This window comes from Diadema setosum, chromosome 1 (assembly GCF_964275005.1).
Source record: "Diadema setosum chromosome 1, eeDiaSeto1, whole genome shotgun sequence".
Classification (NCBI taxonomy): Eukaryota; Metazoa; Echinodermata; class Echinoidea; order Diadematoida; family Diadematidae; genus Diadema; species Diadema setosum.
Window position 1 is genome coordinate 23050093 of NC_092685.1, and position 19089 is coordinate 23069181.

The 19089-nt window shown below is 39.0% G+C and overlaps 1 protein-coding gene across 3 annotated transcripts in view; it reads left to right on the forward strand.

Moving 5' to 3' along the window:
- LOC140234992 (alpha-actinin, sarcomeric-like) overlaps window positions 1-19089 on the forward strand; it is a 79539-nt gene that overhangs the window by 38645 nt on the left and 21805 nt on the right. For 2 of the 3 annotated variants that reach the window (XM_072315038.1, XM_072315045.1), the window contains 5 exons: window positions 5188-5266; window positions 13092-13173; window positions 15122-15207; window positions 16787-16879; window positions 18180-18257. In XM_072315038.1, the coding sequence (XP_072171139.1) occupies window positions 5188-5266; window positions 13092-13173; window positions 15122-15207; window positions 16787-16879; window positions 18180-18257 (418 nt within the window). Of the gene's footprint in view, window positions 1-25; window positions 114-5187; window positions 5267-13091; window positions 13174-15121; window positions 15208-16786; window positions 16880-18179; window positions 18258-19089 lie in introns of all 3 variants that reach the window. The other variant, XM_072315031.1, reaches the window with a different exon arrangement.

Here is a 19089-nt window from a genome sequence, read left to right on the forward strand (position 1 = left end):
CAAGTTTGTGTTGTTTCTCGTACAGAGTTTACCGCAAAAGATGGTTTGTTGCTATGGTGCCAGCGTAAGACCAGCCCTTACAAGAACGTCAACATCAGGGATTTTCACATGAGGTGACTGAAATGAGCAAAATTAAACAAAGAAGAAAAAAAAGAAAATCAAAAAATTTATGAAATTCTCAGAAATTGCTTCTATTTTTTTTTTTCGTTTATTTGGTTCTTCTTCTTTTTTTGTTTGCCCAATCTTCTCCCTCAAATATTGTATCAAGAAGAACTGTACATCATATTCAGTTGCAATACTATTTTCTGTTGTAATAGACAATCTGTGCATGGTACTGTTTAAATCAGGACTATTCAAATATTTGCATAATAGTTTGAAACACAGTTTATTGATCTGTATTTATTTTCCCCATCTGTAGCCATTTATATCTCATGCAGTATATAATTGCAAATGCATTATTAGTCAAAACTAACCTCTCAATACGGTGCCGACTGAGTTTTAGTTTATCATATGAAGTAATTTGGTCTATGGATAGTGTTTGCTTAAGGACACTTACAATATATTGTGTGTCATATTCAAGGGGAGTAAACACCACAAGGGCAGTGGATTAGGCAATAGATTTATTCAGCGAAGTTGAAGGGAGATTTAATATATTAATCAGTGCAGTTTACATGCTACGATTTTCCCGTCATTTCCATGTGGACTCCTAGACGAGATTTTGCCTGCAACCAGGTAAACAGTCATGCCCCGTTTCTCAAACTCTTGGGGGACATTTTTCTGACAGGAATTCATCTATATGAACGTGAAAGCAGTGACCTAATCTAGATTTACTATAGGAATTATTGTTGGGCCTTCACTCAACTAACACCGTTTCATCTGTTAGAAAACATAGTTTGGTATCCATACAAAACAAGCACCATGAAAAAGATAGACAAAGGTGCAGAGATCATCGTTTTTAGCATGTTGATTCCTCACTCTTATGTAGTTCGATGGAAGGTCACTTCTTGCCCGAGTGGTTTGGCCTTTAGACAATGTGCTTTTTGTTTTTGATGTCTTTTTTAAAAAAATGTGTTTTATTGGAATAAAAAACAAATCAATACATACATGAACATGTAGATAAGAACAATCATCGGGAAAAAGAGAGATATAAAAAAAGAAAAAAAAAAAGGAAAAAAGAGGCAGCACTACCCATGTAATAGCAAATAGTTCTAGAAGTGCTTTAAAAGCAGTCACTTTGTCTCATACAAGGTATTATCTATGTATAACAAATATGATACGATATATATTCTTAAAGAAAATTGGAAGTTGATAACACAAAAATAACATAGATTATAAATTTGTGTTACGTACAATTGATAAGAGGAAATAATTATAAAATGCCAAGAGAACCGTTAATCAACGCCCACAGGAGGGCACGGGACTGATTTCTATGCATTTTATCACAGAACTGAACAATTATATTCAAGACATAATTAATTCTAATACATTTGGATATAACTGAAAAAAACAAAACAAAACATATCACTTGAAAGGAATCTCGGCCCATACACCCCCACGCGTGGTGTCCCTTGGTACATCAATTCAAACAAATTACAAATTGAACAGCGTAACGATTATCATGTTTTTGATGTCTGTAAAAATCTATCTATGATCATAGGCAATGACTAGAATAAGAATTGCACAGTTGGTTTTCAAGAAATAACTCATTGAAACATGGAGTTTATATGTGATACAGTGTAGCATTATTTCCCATTTAGAGTGTGCTTTAGGCTGTCATCTGGTAACCGAGATCTGTGATAACATTGTTCATGTTTTTGAGGTTGCCACTTTGTATGTCATTTAGGGAAGTGAATGTCCTTTTGGTGTACTGTTCCTGTATGTTTTCACACCAATTCAACTGTCCAGTAATGACAGTACTAGTATGATACTAACCCAGAATGGCACATTATTCAATGTTTGTTTAATTTTTGAGGAAATGCACCATTTTCAATTATACTCTTTTTACACTCACATGGCATGCCCATTTATGTGCTCCAAAGTGTTTTGAAATATGAGAAAAAAAAGTCATGCATATTTATCAGTGTTGTGCATGTTTTTTTCATAGCCCATATGATAATCCTTAAAAAAAAAAAGACATGCACATTTGTATGCAAGTTACAGTGTATTAAAACTGGAGGCATGCATTTGTCAATAGTTTGCAGAATGTAAGAGCTTGTAAGAAATGATTAACAGATAACTGCCAATGTGAAACTCTAGAGGTTTATCCAAAACAACAGGGTACAAAAGCTCATAGAAGTAGAATTGTTTTGAGCACTACTGAAGCTTGAATCCATGAAGACCCTTAAGTCAATAAAGTCAAGTGATGACAGTTCTTGTAATGTTATCCTTTTATCATTGACTATTATAATTTCTCCCCTGTTTTAAAAAAGTAGTTTATACATAGGCTGTGATAATGCCAATGTATTGATGGCATGGACAGCTATCTGAACTCCAAGCTCTTGATTCTCCTTTGTGAAACCTTTACCAGTGGGATGGACTGAAAATGACCAGGGGGAAGTGGGCCTTTGAGGTTTAATGAGTCACAGTGACCCCAGAAATAGGCCAAGCCTGTCCACCACTGGTCAGTGACGATTATGACCTCATTTTGACCCGCTGTCTAAAAGTGATCAATTCCTGATGCGCCATGGTTGGCATGCATTTAATGGAAGGGGGCGCAATTGCAGCAAGGGGAAAGGGATGGTAGAATATCATGGTAGAATATCATGGTAGGATAGAGATAAACTTTGATGTTATCGAATCTGTACTGTGCATTTTTTGGCCTTTTAGATATTCCATGTAACCTCCAAAGATGAGAAAGAATAAGAAAAAGAAATGTGCTTGCCATTAACGTGTATGTAATGTCACAATCATATACATTTAGTAGAGGAATGTAGAAGGCATGTATCATCATATCAAAACTTAAATTGTGTGAGTGCCCTGGTCTTTGAAGCTGTGTGTTTGTTGGTCTTCCTATGTTGTCTCTTCGGAGGGGTGGGGGTCATCTTGACACCTGAACAGGCAAGATTTAAAGTTTAAATGCCAGTCATATCAGCCTGAAAAAAATCTTGAAGAGTGCTTTGAGCAGTGACATTGGCCACAAATGCTGAGACAACTTGATGTGGCTGTTCAAAAACCACAATTACGTGCCGAAGAGACTGGAAAACATACACAAGCGGCATTCTGTGGTCATTTAGGCTGTTTATTGCCATGAATACAAAGTGATTATTATGGCAGTGCGGAAGAAACGATGGCTTTTTGACAAGGACTCAATGACATGGGGAGGGAAGGGGGATATAATGGTACTTGCTCATATCAAGGGGTGATGGTGCATTTTGGCCCTTTGTGTTTGTTTAATTGGCAATTAAAAGTGGCCTTTAATTGAGGAAGTTAGGCGAGCAATTTAAAATGGCCCCGTGTCTTTGTGAGTGGTGTGTGTGTGTGTGTGTGTGTGTGTGTGTGTGTGTGTGTGTGGGTGTGTTTATGTGTGAGCAAGGGAAGAAGATGTGTGGATCTTGCTTGCAGTGTCTTACTGTACAGGGGTTTGATTCATGAATACCCATGGTACACTTGTAGATCCTTTTTAGTGGGAGGGGTATGTTGTACATTGTATTTGTGACAGACATATTGCCTATCATTGCTTTACGATGACATGTATGTTGCATATTTTATATGATGTGGTCATTTGTGAGTGCAATATCAATGATCCACTTTTACAAATCTGTTGGTAAAGTCAAAGCATTGCTAAAAAAAAGGAGCTGAGTTTAGAGTCCCATGATGAAATGGAAGTAGAAATTCCCACAAAATGTATTAGTATTGGCAGTTATCATGAATTCTGTGACATGTATTATACATGTACATGATTGTGTACTGTAAAAGTGGATATTTTCGTGCTCAGCCGGTAGAGAAGAGTTTCGTGTGTTTTTAATTCCGCGGAATCAAGACATCAACTACTGGAACATATAAAGATGGCAAGCAAAAATATTCACATGCTTTTATTTTTGCACCAGTTTCTGGTTGCGCGAAATGCACGAAAATGTCCACTTCTACTGTATTTCCCTTTATAAAGCAATGTTAATGCAGGGAGGTGGCCACCTCCCTGGTTTACCTAAAAGTAATAGATTTGTGAATACTATTGGTCAGTATTGCCTACCATATATCCAGGCCATGGGATTGGATTCAACATTAAAGCGTGACAATGGAGTTTAATTCATGACATGTTTTGTAAGTGTTCAATTGAATATTGGTTATTCCATAGCTCAGGCATTGAATGAAATGTGAGTCGAATATTGTAAGTAATTTTCCTGCATGTGTTTCTTTCATGATTCAGTTTCGAATATTTTGAATAGGGATTAGAGAATCATAGGTACATGTACATCTGTGCTGTAATGTCTAGAAAATCTAGTAATGCCGTTTTGTTTAGATTGTCGACCCACTGTGGAAAGATTATGATGTTATTAGGTGAGGTTATTGTTCACAGGATCTTCATGGTTTCAATGTTATTGTATGTTTGGGATCTCCGTGGTTTCATTGTTATCGTATGTCTGGAGAGGCTGACGTGCAATTTCTTCCTCTCTGTAATAATCTTTTATTGTTCTTTTCTCTCCTATGTTCGTGAAATTTCCTTCCTCGTCATCAACTGCGGTGTCCTTCCTCTTTTCTTGCTTTCTCACTGTCCTGATCATTTTTTTTTTTTCTTGTCTTCTGCTTCCCTTTTTGCCCTCACTGAATAATCTTCCCCGATTTCAAATATCCCCCCCCCCACCCTCCGCTTCTTGAAATGACACACATTGACTCTTGCCTATGCCAACGACTTCTGCTTCTTTGTGTATCGTAACATCTTGGAATATCTGTTTTGTCTTTGCGCACACATACACACACTTTCATATTCACCAAAAATCAAAACAAAACATAACAAAACAAAACTTTTAAAACAAACAAACAAACAATGTACATTTGTCCAACATGCTCTAAAACTTATTTTGTCAAAATCAATATGCCACTGCCGTCTCCATCATTGCCATCCCAACTTCCACCACTTCCCCCCCCCCCCCCTTACCATTACAACTTCCGGTCTCCTTACCCCCTATTGTTAACCCCATCTGCCACTGGTGCCTATATCTGCATATGCCCATTGATGCCCTGTTACAGCTGGAAGGATGGTCTAGGATTCTGTGCCCTCATCCACAGACATCGCCCTGATCTGCTGGACTACAGCAAACTAAGGAAGGTATGTAGGATATCCGTCCCTCATCGGGCGCAAAACGGCTCGCTGGTCTTAACACCGCACAACCTGTCATCACTAATTCCTCCTGGGTGCCTCTTGCTCTCTCATTCTCTGCCCTAGCCACTCTTCTGGCCTCTGTGGGTTACATTATTTACGTACCGATTTTTGCCTTTTCTTTTCGCTGGTACATTGCTGGATGCGACAATCATGGAAACATGGTTGCAATGGGGCGGCATGCATCCATTCTCGATCTCCGTATTTAGGGATTTGGGTTTCCTCAAAACGCACAAGTAAATTTTCCGTAAAACAAGATATAGAAAACAGTTGTGATTCGACTATATTACCTTTGGTGATGTGCATCACAAAATTAAAAAAGAAAAAAGAAAAATGGAAAGCTTCGAAGTAAAATTTTCAGTTTCTTCAACTGGCAAACTGGAGATAAATTTTACTTGTGACAAGCTGGCTGAAACTCAGTGGAAGGCCAATATTGTTACTACCTACCATATTAGACTTTTCAAGTCAGTGACCTAGTGGCTGCAATTTTGTGGCTTTATGGGTTGTTCAGACTTTTCCTCTTCTCCTAAACCTCCTCTTGGGTGTGTTCACACTAGTGTCTTCTCCATCACAATCTGCAAAGATGGATTTTCTGCAATTCAGAAGTGGTCATCATTGGTTTGACCGGAATCTGTCTAGTAATCTTGCTGAGAATATTTTTCTAACACCTGCTTTCATCACGTTGGAGAAATATTTTCAGCAGCTACTGAAGGATCTGGCTGAGCATGGTGACATTTTGGTTTTGCAGCTGTTCCATTATTTGGTTATAATCACTCTTAACAAGTTTTACAAATATGAGTTCACATAGTAATGTAGCTTACTAGTGTATCTGGCCATCTTTTATCCATTTTACCTCACTTTAACCATCTACAAATAATTTATTGTCATTCTTTTACTCTCTTTAAAATGAACTTAGCTAATCATCAAAGTTTGGTCTTTAAGTAATTATCATACAAACACTTCAGCATTTCCCTGTGTTTTCTTTAATATGGAGTTAAGGTTTGAACTAATATAGATCTTCATTGCATACAACTTTTTTTTTCTTTTTTTTGTCATCATCTCCATCCATATATTTCTTTCCTAACGGTTTCCTGGGTTCTCTGGAATGATAAAAACTTTTGGTTAATACCTCGGTTTCTACCTCAAAAACATTTCATCTGCTATAACCCACCCTGTCCTGTGTTATTTATCATCTCATTTTATTGGTCTAAATTACTAGCCCTCTAATTTGTATACATCAGTATTTTACTGAGTGTAAAATTCTTCAAAGATATGAAATATTGTGATTTTATGTAGATATTTTGGCTAGTGCGGCCAATGTTATGATTATTTTCAAATCTTCCCAGTAAATACTGTCAGTAGACTGTCAGTTATCTTAAGCATCTTTACTATGATATTGCAGATGCATAAATTGCTCATTGACATATTTGCCATAGCAATAAACATAATGTAGTCCAAGTTAGAAATATTGACATTGCAATGTTTGGAACACAGATAGTGAAAGGCATGGGGCACAGAAATTTTTATTTGCATGGTTTCATCCATTGCATGTGAGCACACATCACAATTTTGCGGTGCTGTGCATGATTCGTGTGGTTCTCCTCAGCATCTTGTACCTTGTGCTCATTGAATGTGCCCATGGCATACAACCATCATCAGTTAGGAGGAGATTTCCCACTGTTTGTTTGAGGAGGTTTGAGGGAAAGAGGAGAAGAGGGACATAGCGTAGCCCCCCCTCAGGAGTTTGGTGTGACAGGATGTACGGTGCCCGGTTCTACCGCGTAGCATGGCATGATGGGGCATGGAAATCTTGCATTCGGTTCTTTAGGGTGCACGGTCCCTCCCCCCATTCCCGGAGAACTTTGTGTCGTGCATCTGCAGCATGTGAAGGAGAAGTCTGCACCTTCTAGCTAGATGCTACCACTATGCATCACACATGCCTGATGGGGCAAGAAGGACTCCCCTCTCCCCCCCCCCCCCCCCAAGAAAAAAAGGAAAGGAAAAAGAAAAATCATATTCTGAAATGAAATTTCCTTTCTTCGTTGAAACATTGAAAAAGAAATTATGGAAATACAATGATCACTTTGACGCCTTGTAAGCAGCTCCTGCTGCTGTAAGTGCTTACTTTTTGATCATGTAAGACACTCGACCTTGTTGCTATTTCAACTAGTTATAACAAATTTGGACATGAGTGAGTACAGTGCAGTGCTATACAGTGATGTTTTAAAAGGGCAACTGGCCATACATCTCACTTGCCCCATATTTTTGGAGTTGCCCCCAGAAAACAGGCATGTGTGTATATATATCTTTGTGTAGCACACATGATTGATTCAGCTGAGAATGATGACTGCCGGTGAATGAATGCAATGCATGGTGTGCATGTGTTTGGTGTGTGTGTGTGTGTGTGTGTGTACACTGGCATAAAGATTTGTGAGATAAAATGCCTTGAAACCATTTGTAGCTTATAGTTATTGGTTGTATTAGGGACTGGGCAGAATGCTGGAGACAAAGTTTTTCTCCAAAATGATTTCAAAATGAAATATGAATGCAGATTCATGTTTTATTTTGGAAAATTATGGTTTTTTGTTGTTGTTGTTGTTTTTTTTTTTTTTTTTTGGGGGGGGGGGGACAGGATGGTTGGGGTTGGAATGGTGGGTAACTTTCTTTTCAACTTGACAATCCCCCCCCCCCCCCCACTCTTGATGGAACATCTCAGTAGCATTTGATTTTGAAATGCCTTTGAAGAACCATTGCATCTGCTATGAATGATTTATGGCCAACTTTTGCCAGTTTGTGTCAAGGCAAACTGGGGGGGGGGGGTTGACAGGAGGCCTCCACTAATCAAGTCTTCAAGTGATATTCCTTTATATCGCCCCCTCAAGACAATCTTCCTCCCTCAATCACTGTGCTAGACAATCAAAGAGGTCTCTATCTAGATTGTCCCTCTTCCCCTGTCATTGTCCAATGCCTTGTCTATATCAGGCTCCAAGGCTTATCCAAACCCCCACACCCCCAATCCTTACCCCCCACCCCACCACTTTACCCCAGTCACCATGCCTCAAAGGAATGCGAGGAATTCCCCCTGCCCCGTGTCTTTTTGAGTCGGGCCGAACGGCAGGCGATACGGGCCACCCTATGTTGATTCTGCCTACCCCTAGGCCTGCCGTCTCATGGCACCCTTTCTATCCCATTCCTGTGTGTGTATGTGTGCACGTGCATGTATGAAAAGTGTATTTGCCTATACTGTTATGGCAGTATATGTTGTATGTGTGTGTGTGTGTGTGTGTGTGTGTGTGTGTGTGTGGGCATGCATTTGAGATCATACCGATATGGATGAACTATATTTACGCTAGGACAGATATTAAAGGCACATGACGTCTAAGCCTTGTGCATGTGCCCTGTGACCAAGCGAAATGCAATATAAGTTGCAACGGTAAAAATTCCTGAAATTTCATTGTACTTCTTTCTCCCAAGGGCCAGAGTGTCCAGCAAATGAAAACCCTGGCTTGAGCTTATCAGTCGAGCAGAATATTAGCCACAACTCTCACACACTACTGTTGATCTACATTACGTCAATTGAATTTACCAAATTCTGTATATGACTACACTAGCTTCCTTTTAATCTGCATTTGACAACACAATACTTGTGAAGAGCAAAATATTTCTATGGAATGTTTTTGGAGATATGATAAAAGGTGATTTTTATTCTTTTTTTTTTTATTGTTGAAAGTGACAAAAATGACTGGCAGCAGTTCATTGCACTCGTATGTGAAGAGAAGTATGAGCGGAAAGTCAAATTGTCCTATTTTAGGTGTATCTCAGGCAGCATGGGACAAACAGTTGTGCAAATGCTATTTAGCTCATCGACAAGTCAGAATCCAGTATTAGAGGTGCTAGCCCAGATGTGTTAAATATGGTCATGTTCCTGAGAGGAAAATGTCTTGACAGATTAGAGTGATGGCTCGTGTGTCAAATAAGCTATTGGGCTGTGCCTTACCATCATCTGGTGTAATATGGATTTCTGCAGTCCTTCATGGACATGTATGATTCATACTTCAATCATTAAGAAGAAATGAAAGGAGAGTGAACTGATTGATACTCTCACTTTTCAAATATTAGTTATATTCCAGTTCTACTATGATCAAATGCCATTTTGTATATTTGGCATTTTGGAAACTTGGGATTGCTATGAAATAAGAAAGACATGCTTTTTGTTCTCTCTGCACAAACTATTAGTATCATTATTTTCACATGAAATTTCAAAATGAAATTGCCATTTCATTCACAGAATCCTGCAGAATGAAGCAGAAAAGAAAAGTAATTAAAGGGACTGTATCGTGAGGATTGGCAATTTGAATGAATTCAGAAATCCCAGTAATGGTTCAGAAAAATGCACACAAAACAGGTGCTTTAAAGCAGAGAAGACCATCAAGCTGTTGCAGACTTCTTTCGGCCAACCTCCTTATCTTCACATACGATTCATACAGTAATGTGCTTCTGTACACATATTTGCTGTTGGGCAGTTCCATTTAGCAAGCCTGTGTCTGTGCTAGTTCTGAATTTCGAATGTACCACGGTGGGCAGCAAACGAAGATTGATTCAGTTGAAGAGCCATGATATCTACCGATCGATATCCTCCTTAACTGATACCATGTCCATGTTAAAATGTATACGATGTGAATCGTGAGAGGTGGAACCTTAAGTAGGAGAGCAGTTGGCTGCTGTCTCGTTTCCAGGAAAAACCAGGACAGCCTGGAATCAACCTCATAGGAATATGAGCGATGCTGGGGCGTGGTGGCGTATGGGGTTTTTTATGGGGAGGGGGATGATTGGGGAAGGAGAGATGAAGAAAACTGAAGAGATGAAGGATGCAATAATGACATAGATGTAGACAGAACAGAGACACAAAGATGCACTTTCTTAGCCTCATATAAAATAAAGCCGGAATTCCAAGAGGCAATTTGCCCGATTTTCTTCATAGAAACCAATCACTAAATGTGATTTGTTCATACACCAAATATGTAAGCATCAAAACAACCAAGTTTTACACGTATATTTAAGAAAAAAAGAATAAAATAGCACCACATCCCCCATCCTATTTGAAAACATAGGGGATATGAGAGATTAATTTCATTCATAATCTGTTCTGATACCATGTTTATTGAAGTACTTTGTAGAGCTAAGCTTTTGATGTGGATTTATTATTTATTTATTTTTTTTTTTGGGGGGGGGGGGGGCTTTAGTTTGTTTTGTAAAACACTCCTCATTGACAACACAGTGTATGTGAAGGAGAGGATATTACATCACTAATGTCCTTGATGTCATTGATGAAATGTCATGAAAGGCCAAACTTCTAGGCTGGGTCAACCACCGTAATCGTCTGCGCTTAAAGTTCAGTTTAGAGATGGGCCGGATGATGATGGTAGTGATAGATGGAGCGCATCATCACGTGCGGTGGTATCGTTGGTGTTAATCTCCCATCTCGGCTGGGCTTAGATCCTGCCCCACCAGTGTCGTGTGTCATCCCATCCGAGGGGTTAATGGGAAGGCAGTGTTGGCTGGGATGACGTGCTGTAATGTCACAGCCAAATTCGAGCAAAACGGTAATGGGGAAGAAGGGGGGGCGACAATTGTGGAAAGAGCGTCATCTTAGAGGTACCAGTTTTTGATTTAAGAGATGTTGGGATTATGGCTGGGATACCAACGCATTTCCTTCTTCCGTGGTGTAGACTGGATACCAGTGAACTTTTGTGTGTCTATTGAGGGTTACAAGTAATAGTGGATTACTGATATGTAGCCATTTATTTGCGGCAAGAACCCGCGTCAACTATTGACATTCGTTCGTACCTTTATGAGATGGAGACGTAAAAATGACTTTTATGAAAGTGTAAGTCTTGTCTGATGAACTTAAAGACCGAGGCACTAGCTCTCCCCACATCCCACAATCCCACTGCCATATTTAGACGTGGAGACCAAAAGCGATGCTTGATAATCTTCAGGCCATCATTCATCAAACCAAACGTGACACATAGAAGTAGAGAAAAGTGGATCACGAGTTTGTCCTGACTATAAACTGCACACCTTCCTCATTCTTCTGAGATAACACCGAGATAAAAATTCATATCTTCCCATGCATCCAAGATCCCCATCTGCCATATAGAGAGAACTGAAATATCACTCTTGGAAGTGTTTTTCCTTTCCAGTTTGTGGACATACATTTGAGCAGAGTTTCCCACTACAAAGTTCAGTTGAGAAAGAGAATTGAGAGGTGAAAAAAAATGATGATCACTGGGGGGGGGGGGGTTGAGGAGAGAGAGGGACTGCTACATTTTTAGTTTAGAGACAAGTAGAGCATTAAGGATGGGGGATACCGCGGTCCATGCCGCTTCCAAGCCGTCTGCTAGTGCGTAGGTGAGAGCTCCAGGGATGAGGTTATGGCTGAAGTTACCATACCGGACATTCTTCTGGCTTGCCCCAGACACAGGAATCCTCTCTCTCTCTCCTCTCTCTCTCTCTCTCTCTCTGCCATTCAACAGCAAGGTCTGTGCTATGGGTTGGGGTAGAGCTATGAGGAGGGATCCAGCGAGACCCTGCTGAAACACAGCCCGGGGGCAACTGTGAATCAGTCGGCTCTCTGTGCAATGGGCGTGTGAAAAATCAATCCAAATGAAACACAAACGAGACCTTGCCCCAGCCCTAATGACATTTTAAACTCGGAGAAGCAGGATTTGATTGCCACATCTTTAGTTGATATATTCTATAATTTTTTTTTTTTAAAGATATATTTTAATTTGATTGGTTGAAAGGGTAGCTCAGGTGCAGTGAATCTTTGTAAAGTGGGACTAGAAAAAAAGAAGACATCAAATAAAGACCTAATCATAAAGTGGGAAATAATTACTTTATGTAATTGACATTTCCCGGTATAACACCCAAATGTGGTAGCTCAATTGACCTTAAGCCCTGGCTAACACAAGGGTATCTAGAGATAGTATCATAAGGGCAGACATTAGCAGTGAACATCGAGGAAGAAAGGAGGAAAAGAAAGGGGGATGACAAGTGATGGTTTAACACTTCAAACTAGTCCTCTGTATTCAGAATTTTTTTTCCCTTCTTTTTTTAGTTGGGGAGACTAAAAGTATCTAGTAGGCAAGTCTGTATTAAAGGAATATGACAAATTTTAAAGATGGCACTATAGACTGACCATGACAACGTCCTAACATGGCAATGAAGGGAAACTGTGATCTGAAACTTTGATTGCCCATTTCTGTTGTCACTCTTGCAGAATTAATCATTTTGGAGTGTGAAAAAAAAACCCAAAAAACCCACAAATCATTATGTATGTAGTGGGGAATTTGTGTGGAGGAGTGGTATATCTGTGTATGTGCATGTCTGTCCGCATGTGTTCATGCGAGTCTGTCTCAATGTCTGAATCTTTCATGTGTGGATGCATGTGAGTGCATTTGTTGAGAGCAATGTTGTGCAGTAAACTGTGCAGGTTGCCTTCTCCTTCATGCGCATGCTTAATCGTCCATTTTCGCGTGGACGGTGGTGGAGGGCATCTCTTGCATGATACGCGCCATCTCTCTGCTGTGGCGTTTCACATTGGGCCTATGTTGCCCCCCCCCCCCCAAAAAAAAAAAAAAAAAAAAAAGAGAAAAAAAAAAGAGAAGTGTCCCCAAGAACTTTACAAGGTGTTTCACATGCCTCCCCCTTGCCTCCCCTTCACCTACCCCTCTCCTCTACCAATGCCTTGCCCCAACCCCCTTCTTCACAGGATGACCCCTACCACAATCTGGAACTGGCCTTCTCCGTTGCTGAGAAGCACCTGGATATCCCACGAATGTTGGACCCAGAGGGTGAGTAACTTGTCCTATGTGGAAAGAAAATTACTTATTGTATGATATAAATTTTCTTGTTTTATTTTTATTATTGTCATTATTATCATTATTATTTAATATTATTATTATCATTATTATTGTTATTATTATTAGTAGTAGTAGTGGCAGTAGTAGTAGAAGTAGTAATAATATACATTTCTTGTTATTGGTACGTACTATCATTACTGTTGTCAATATCCTTATTGTATGGGGAAAAGGGGGAACAATTTTGTGAAATAATATCCCATACATGGTGATTTATTTTACAAGCATGCTAAGCAAAATTAAAATCTTCATAAATCAGATACTCCTGGATTAGTTACAATAATTGTGAGCACTCGTGTGACTTCAGATGTGCCATGACCTCTGTTGAAAATATTAGGAAATTCCTTACTTCTTCATGTCTCGTATTTGGGCATTGTCACAATTGTTTTTCGCATTCTTGCTAACAATGTGGTGGCTGAAGAATGTTCCTGATTCTCAATCAATCTTTATCTCTAGAATGTAGGATGCAGTTGAGCAAGGAATCCTTGTGCACAGTAGATTGGTTATATTCTAGGCATTATTATTCTTCTTTTTTTTTTTTCCTAGCCACTTTTTAATTCTTAAATGGCCTCTGGGCATGTGATGATTTTAAAAGCCTGGTCATGCCAACATATCAAAGGACTTCACTCCTACAGGAGAGTATTCTCATGGAAGTTGAATTAAAATTAATGCTTCCTCCTCTTGAATGTGGCATTAAAAAAGAAATCAAACAACAACAACAACAACCAAATTTCCACCTAAAAAGCAGATGGGAGGAGGGTTGAAAGAAGTGTGTAATACCTAAACACTGCCTTTTCAAGCAGAGGACATCTTTAATTGTCTCCATTTGATTTCTTGGCCACTGTAAGAGGAAGAGCATGTTTAATCATCTTGAGAGTATTTATTATTTATTTCCTTCCCTCTTTTTTATATATATATATATATATATATTTTTTTTTTTTTTGATGGCATTAAGCCATCTTTTACGTTTGGAGTCACTGCTGTATGTGGGTTGAATCCAATTATTCCTTGAAGCGTGCATGTAATTCAATTCCAAGCGGAACACATGTACTGAGGTAATATCATTACACATGTTCCACCAAATTCAATTTTGATATTGACCCCTAATGCCATTACAATCTTCCAGCGATGCTGATCTGCTCCTTCCGATTGGGGAACGTATCCCTTTGGCCATATAGGATAGGATGTATGGTGTGACGTGAAATTGTTTAGCTGTATAGATTGCCTGGTGGTGTGTGATTACTTTAAACATTTAAAATGTTCCTCTTTATGAAAGATAGATGTGTGGTCCAATATTGATATGGATGTTAAAGACCCCGTAAACATTGGAAATCAACCCATCTGTCAAAAAGACAACTCCTTTTCCATAAAAAAAGCAGATAAGATACATTAAGTATCACACAGTTTCACCTTACCATAGATGACAAGAAATGTGACAAATCTCACTGACTAGCTATCAAAATAAAAAATTGTAGATACAGACCCCACAAAACCCATATCTGTCTGAGTACTGTGTAGCTTGCAAATTACACTCTGGGACACAGTAATATTTTGTAGTTTTTGGTACTTGTGCAATACCGTCTTAAAACCCAAAGTTTACTTCGGCTTGTAACTTCTCACTTTCTTACTCACACAGAATTCATTACCATAGGGAATGCGTCAGAATGCCAAATGCAACCTGAAACGATAGTCTGCTATAAGTACAAGTTTGTACGTTATTTCTTTGATAATGTGAGGTATGAATGCATAATACACCTTGCTTGGTTTCTTCTGTGAATTCAAGACAGAAAGTGTGTGTTTGTGTACATGTGTGTGAACACGCAATGACCCTTTCAAATGTGGTTAATGCCAGTATTTTTGGATATCTTTTGCTTTCGTACAGACTTGATCAACACTGCAAGGCCTGATGACAAGTCCATCATGACCTACGTGTCTGCCTACTACCATGCCTTCTCTGGAGCTCAGAAGGTGAGAGTGGCAAACGAGTGGAAGGGAAACTTGATTGAATTGGTTGTTTGTTTGTGGGGGGGGGGTTTGGGGATTGAGAGCGGAGATTTGTACTCTTCAGTGATTCAGGAAATCATCAACTGATAATGAGAGAACTGAAAGATTAGGCTTGCCACTTGAGAAAAAAGATGAAAGAATTACTGGCTATTAAAAACGTGTAGAACTTTCTGTAATGATAAAGGTAATAAGATATTTGAGAAAGAAATTCTCAGTAATGAAACCAAGTTAGAACTGAATATTTGATCTTGTTGAAAGGGGTGCTGTATATGGTCAGTGCACAGGCTTTAAATAAGAAAGAAAAAGATGGTATGATAAAATCCAGCATGATGCATTTAGTGAAAGAGAAAACTGTTGGAGAAGAAATTATCCAACTTTTCAAGAGTTTGATTCTTCCATCGATCAACACATTAGCTATGTTCTTTGGATTTGCAACCTTTTTTTCTTTTCGTTTCTTTTTTTGCAAACTATGGAAGCGGCTGCTTTTAATGCTAGTGCATTGTTATCTGCACATTGTATCAATTTGTGAAAGTGATTAAAGAAAGAAGCAACTTGATGGAACAGCTGCTAAAATGGTTCCCGCTCAGTCCAAGCAATCGCCATGTGAAATTTTAATGAAGTCAAGTCCACGGATGATCTCACGCCCGTGAGGGTGTGAACCGTGTGAAAAGTGAAATGAATTCTGCGTTGGTCCATCAAGTTTTGACGCTCTGTCTGTCCCCGAGGCAGCTGGGTCCAGAGATGCAGTGAGTGGTTTTCCTTATGAGAGCTACCAAAAAAGCTTGCCATCTTCCAGCAATGCTGCGAGAAACTTGACCTGCAGTGCCATTTTCATTCTCAGAGAAGCTGCAGGAAAGACGGTGTATTTTGTGTGCTGGTCTGAATGGGATGGGATGTATCATTGGAAATATCTATCATCTGTGGTGTTGAAAAAAAAAAAATACAAAAACCTCCAAACAAAATCAGAATACAGTAAAGTGATGTGTGGATCTCTACAGGACTTCGGAAGGTTTGAAGGTTTGTTGAGTCAGTAAAGATTGCCTTGTCATAGAAAGTGGAGTAGTAGACATTGCGCAGATATGCAAAATGTTCTTCTGTTGAACATTCTATCGATTTGTTTTGTGGAATTCATTTTTGGATACGCCATTTCAATATTCACTTTTATCTTCAGTGTTCATGTCTATGGGAATCTGTACATAAGAGCTAAATCTGCAGCCGTAGTGTTCTCACAAGCATATAGATTTTTTTCCCCTTCACAAAACTGGAAAGGGGGATGAAATATTATTACAGTATTCTGGTTCTTATCAACTGAAGTAAAATCCTTGAAAAAAAAAATAAGTACAAGAACCCTAAACTACATGGTGTTTTTACCATAAGTGTAATTGAAAAAAGTACTCTTGTTATAAGGCATTGAGTCAAACTGAACAGTGAAGGGAGGAAAGTTGTGATGATGGCGATTACCTTCACTCCGAAGAGTTTGTTTGGACTGAGGATCTAACATCAACCTTTTTTTTTTTTTTTTTTTTTTTTTTTCCTTTTGCAGGCAGAGAACGCAGCCGGTCGTATCAGCAAGGTTCTGGCAATCAACCAAGGGAATGAACGTCTTATGGACGAGTATGAGAAGCTAGCCAGTGATGTAAGTGTGGAAACCCGTTTGCTCTTATATCCTTCATATTTTTTTTCTCTCTCTTTTTAGCTCACCTGAGCCAAATTGTACATTTTCATCTTCTTCCCGAAAACCTCATGATGGATTTTCGTCAAACTTGGCAGGTAGCATCCCTAGGGTATTAGGATCTCAATTTATCAAAATGGGCACCATGCCCCACCCAGAGGGCCCCAGGGGGTCCCAATCCCCCCAAATTAAGGAATCTTAAAAAATTTGGGCCCTTATTGTACATTTTCATCTTCTACTTGAGAATGCCTGGTCAAATTTTGGTAGAGCTGTGAATAATTTAGATTAGTGACTGCGTGAAAGGTGAACTCGCAATACTCAGGTGAGCACTAGACCCCCGGGTCTCTTGTTTTTTTTATGTCATATTTTCCTTCTTGTTCAGACATTGTTGTGTTCTTCATGCTGAATTATTCATGAGACTGCGCATGTCAAACAGTCTAAAGAGTATAGAGGATGACCTCAGTAGATGGTGATTATTAGATAGCAATCATTTCATTTTTTTTTTTGATAATTCAGATTCCTTAGCATATAATACATGCTAGTAAGCATAATTGTGTTTGTAATATTTATTCTAATTTATTGTTATTTTTATTTATTCATTTATTTTGTTTTATTTATTATTATTATTTTTTTTTTTTACAGAGAGTTTTTCTCTAATATTGATACTGCATTCTTTAGCAGCAAATTGGCCTCCTAAGCTGTGCCCCTCATTGTACAAGCGATCTCTGTCCTTGCTTTCACAATATTTATCAGTGTTTGCAAATTGTGTTAAGAGGATAATTCCATTTAGGGGATTGGAAGATTAAGCTTTTCATCTGTTTTGATACATACAACAGGGTGGAAAGTTCTGTCAATCTTACGTTTTGTGAATACCGGCAAGTGCGCATATGCTAGAACTTGTTCACTCGACACCAAGACACTTCTGCACACAGAGGCAATATGCGGTGATCGTAAAGCGGGGTTTTCAAGACGACCGTGTAATTGAGTGTTCAAGAGATTAACATGCTGAATCCTTGTGACTGGCCGTGCAAGTAGTGAATTCTCTGCCCTAACAAGGAGTCTATTACTAGGTGACAAAAAAAAAAAAGGAAAAGAAAAAAAAAATAGCAAAGACAAGTAGTGTGAAAGAAAAGCATATACCGATCATTCAGTTGTTACCATGAACTTCCTTTAAACAATGAGACAATTTTGAAGGCTATGTCATGTTAATTATTGTCCCCTTTGTGTTCTCTTTCTTTCAACATCAAATCCTGTTCCTTGACAGCTGCTTGACTGGATTGAGAGGAAAAAGCCGTGGCTGGAAGACAGGACGCTGAAGGAAAACACTCTCCCAGAAATGCAGGTGAGAAAAGAGTCCACCGGTACATCTCAGGCAGCCATGCTAGCTTGATCTGTAGAGGTGGTCCAGTCAGGACTGCATATGGGAGAGATACGTTCTCTCTCATCCTGAACCTATGAATCTGATCTGTCTAGCAACATTATCATACATGTAACCATTTGCTAGAAACAGGGTTCCCACAGTCATGGAAAATCCTGGAAAATCCTGGAAAAATTTGTGGTCATGGAAAGTCATGGAAAAGTCAGGGAATTTGGAAAATTTGTGAAAAGTCATGGAAAAGTCATGGAATTGCATTTACCTCTTGGCTATGGCAGCTTTCCAGTTTGTCGTGTCTCGCAACTCTAATACTCTGTGATCATACTCTGCTATTATAATTGGTGTTTATGATTTCCATTTTTCCCAGTTTTGTGACATCCCAAATTCTACGTAACTCCCGGCACATAATACTAATGATAATAGATGTACATGTCATGAGTAAGATAGTGGGTGGAACGGATGGCTGTGAGGGGAGGTGGAGGCCATCATAACGTGCCTGATTTTGGAAACCGTGCCAGAAAGGAAGTCATGGAAAGCAGCAATTTAGTCATGGAAAAGTCATGGAATTGTGTTTTCAAATTTCTGTGGGAACCCTGAGAAAGAAGGCAGACCTATGTTTGATAACTAAAGCAGCAACAACATCAAAAACAGAATCAAAAGCACAAATAGAAAAGGAAATAGAGGCAGAATTGAAGAGCAACATGAAAAACAAACAAACAAAAAACTCATCATATTTATGGCAGGGGAGGATAGTATACAAATATACCAGGCCTGAGAGGCTCTGGTTGAAACTATGCGC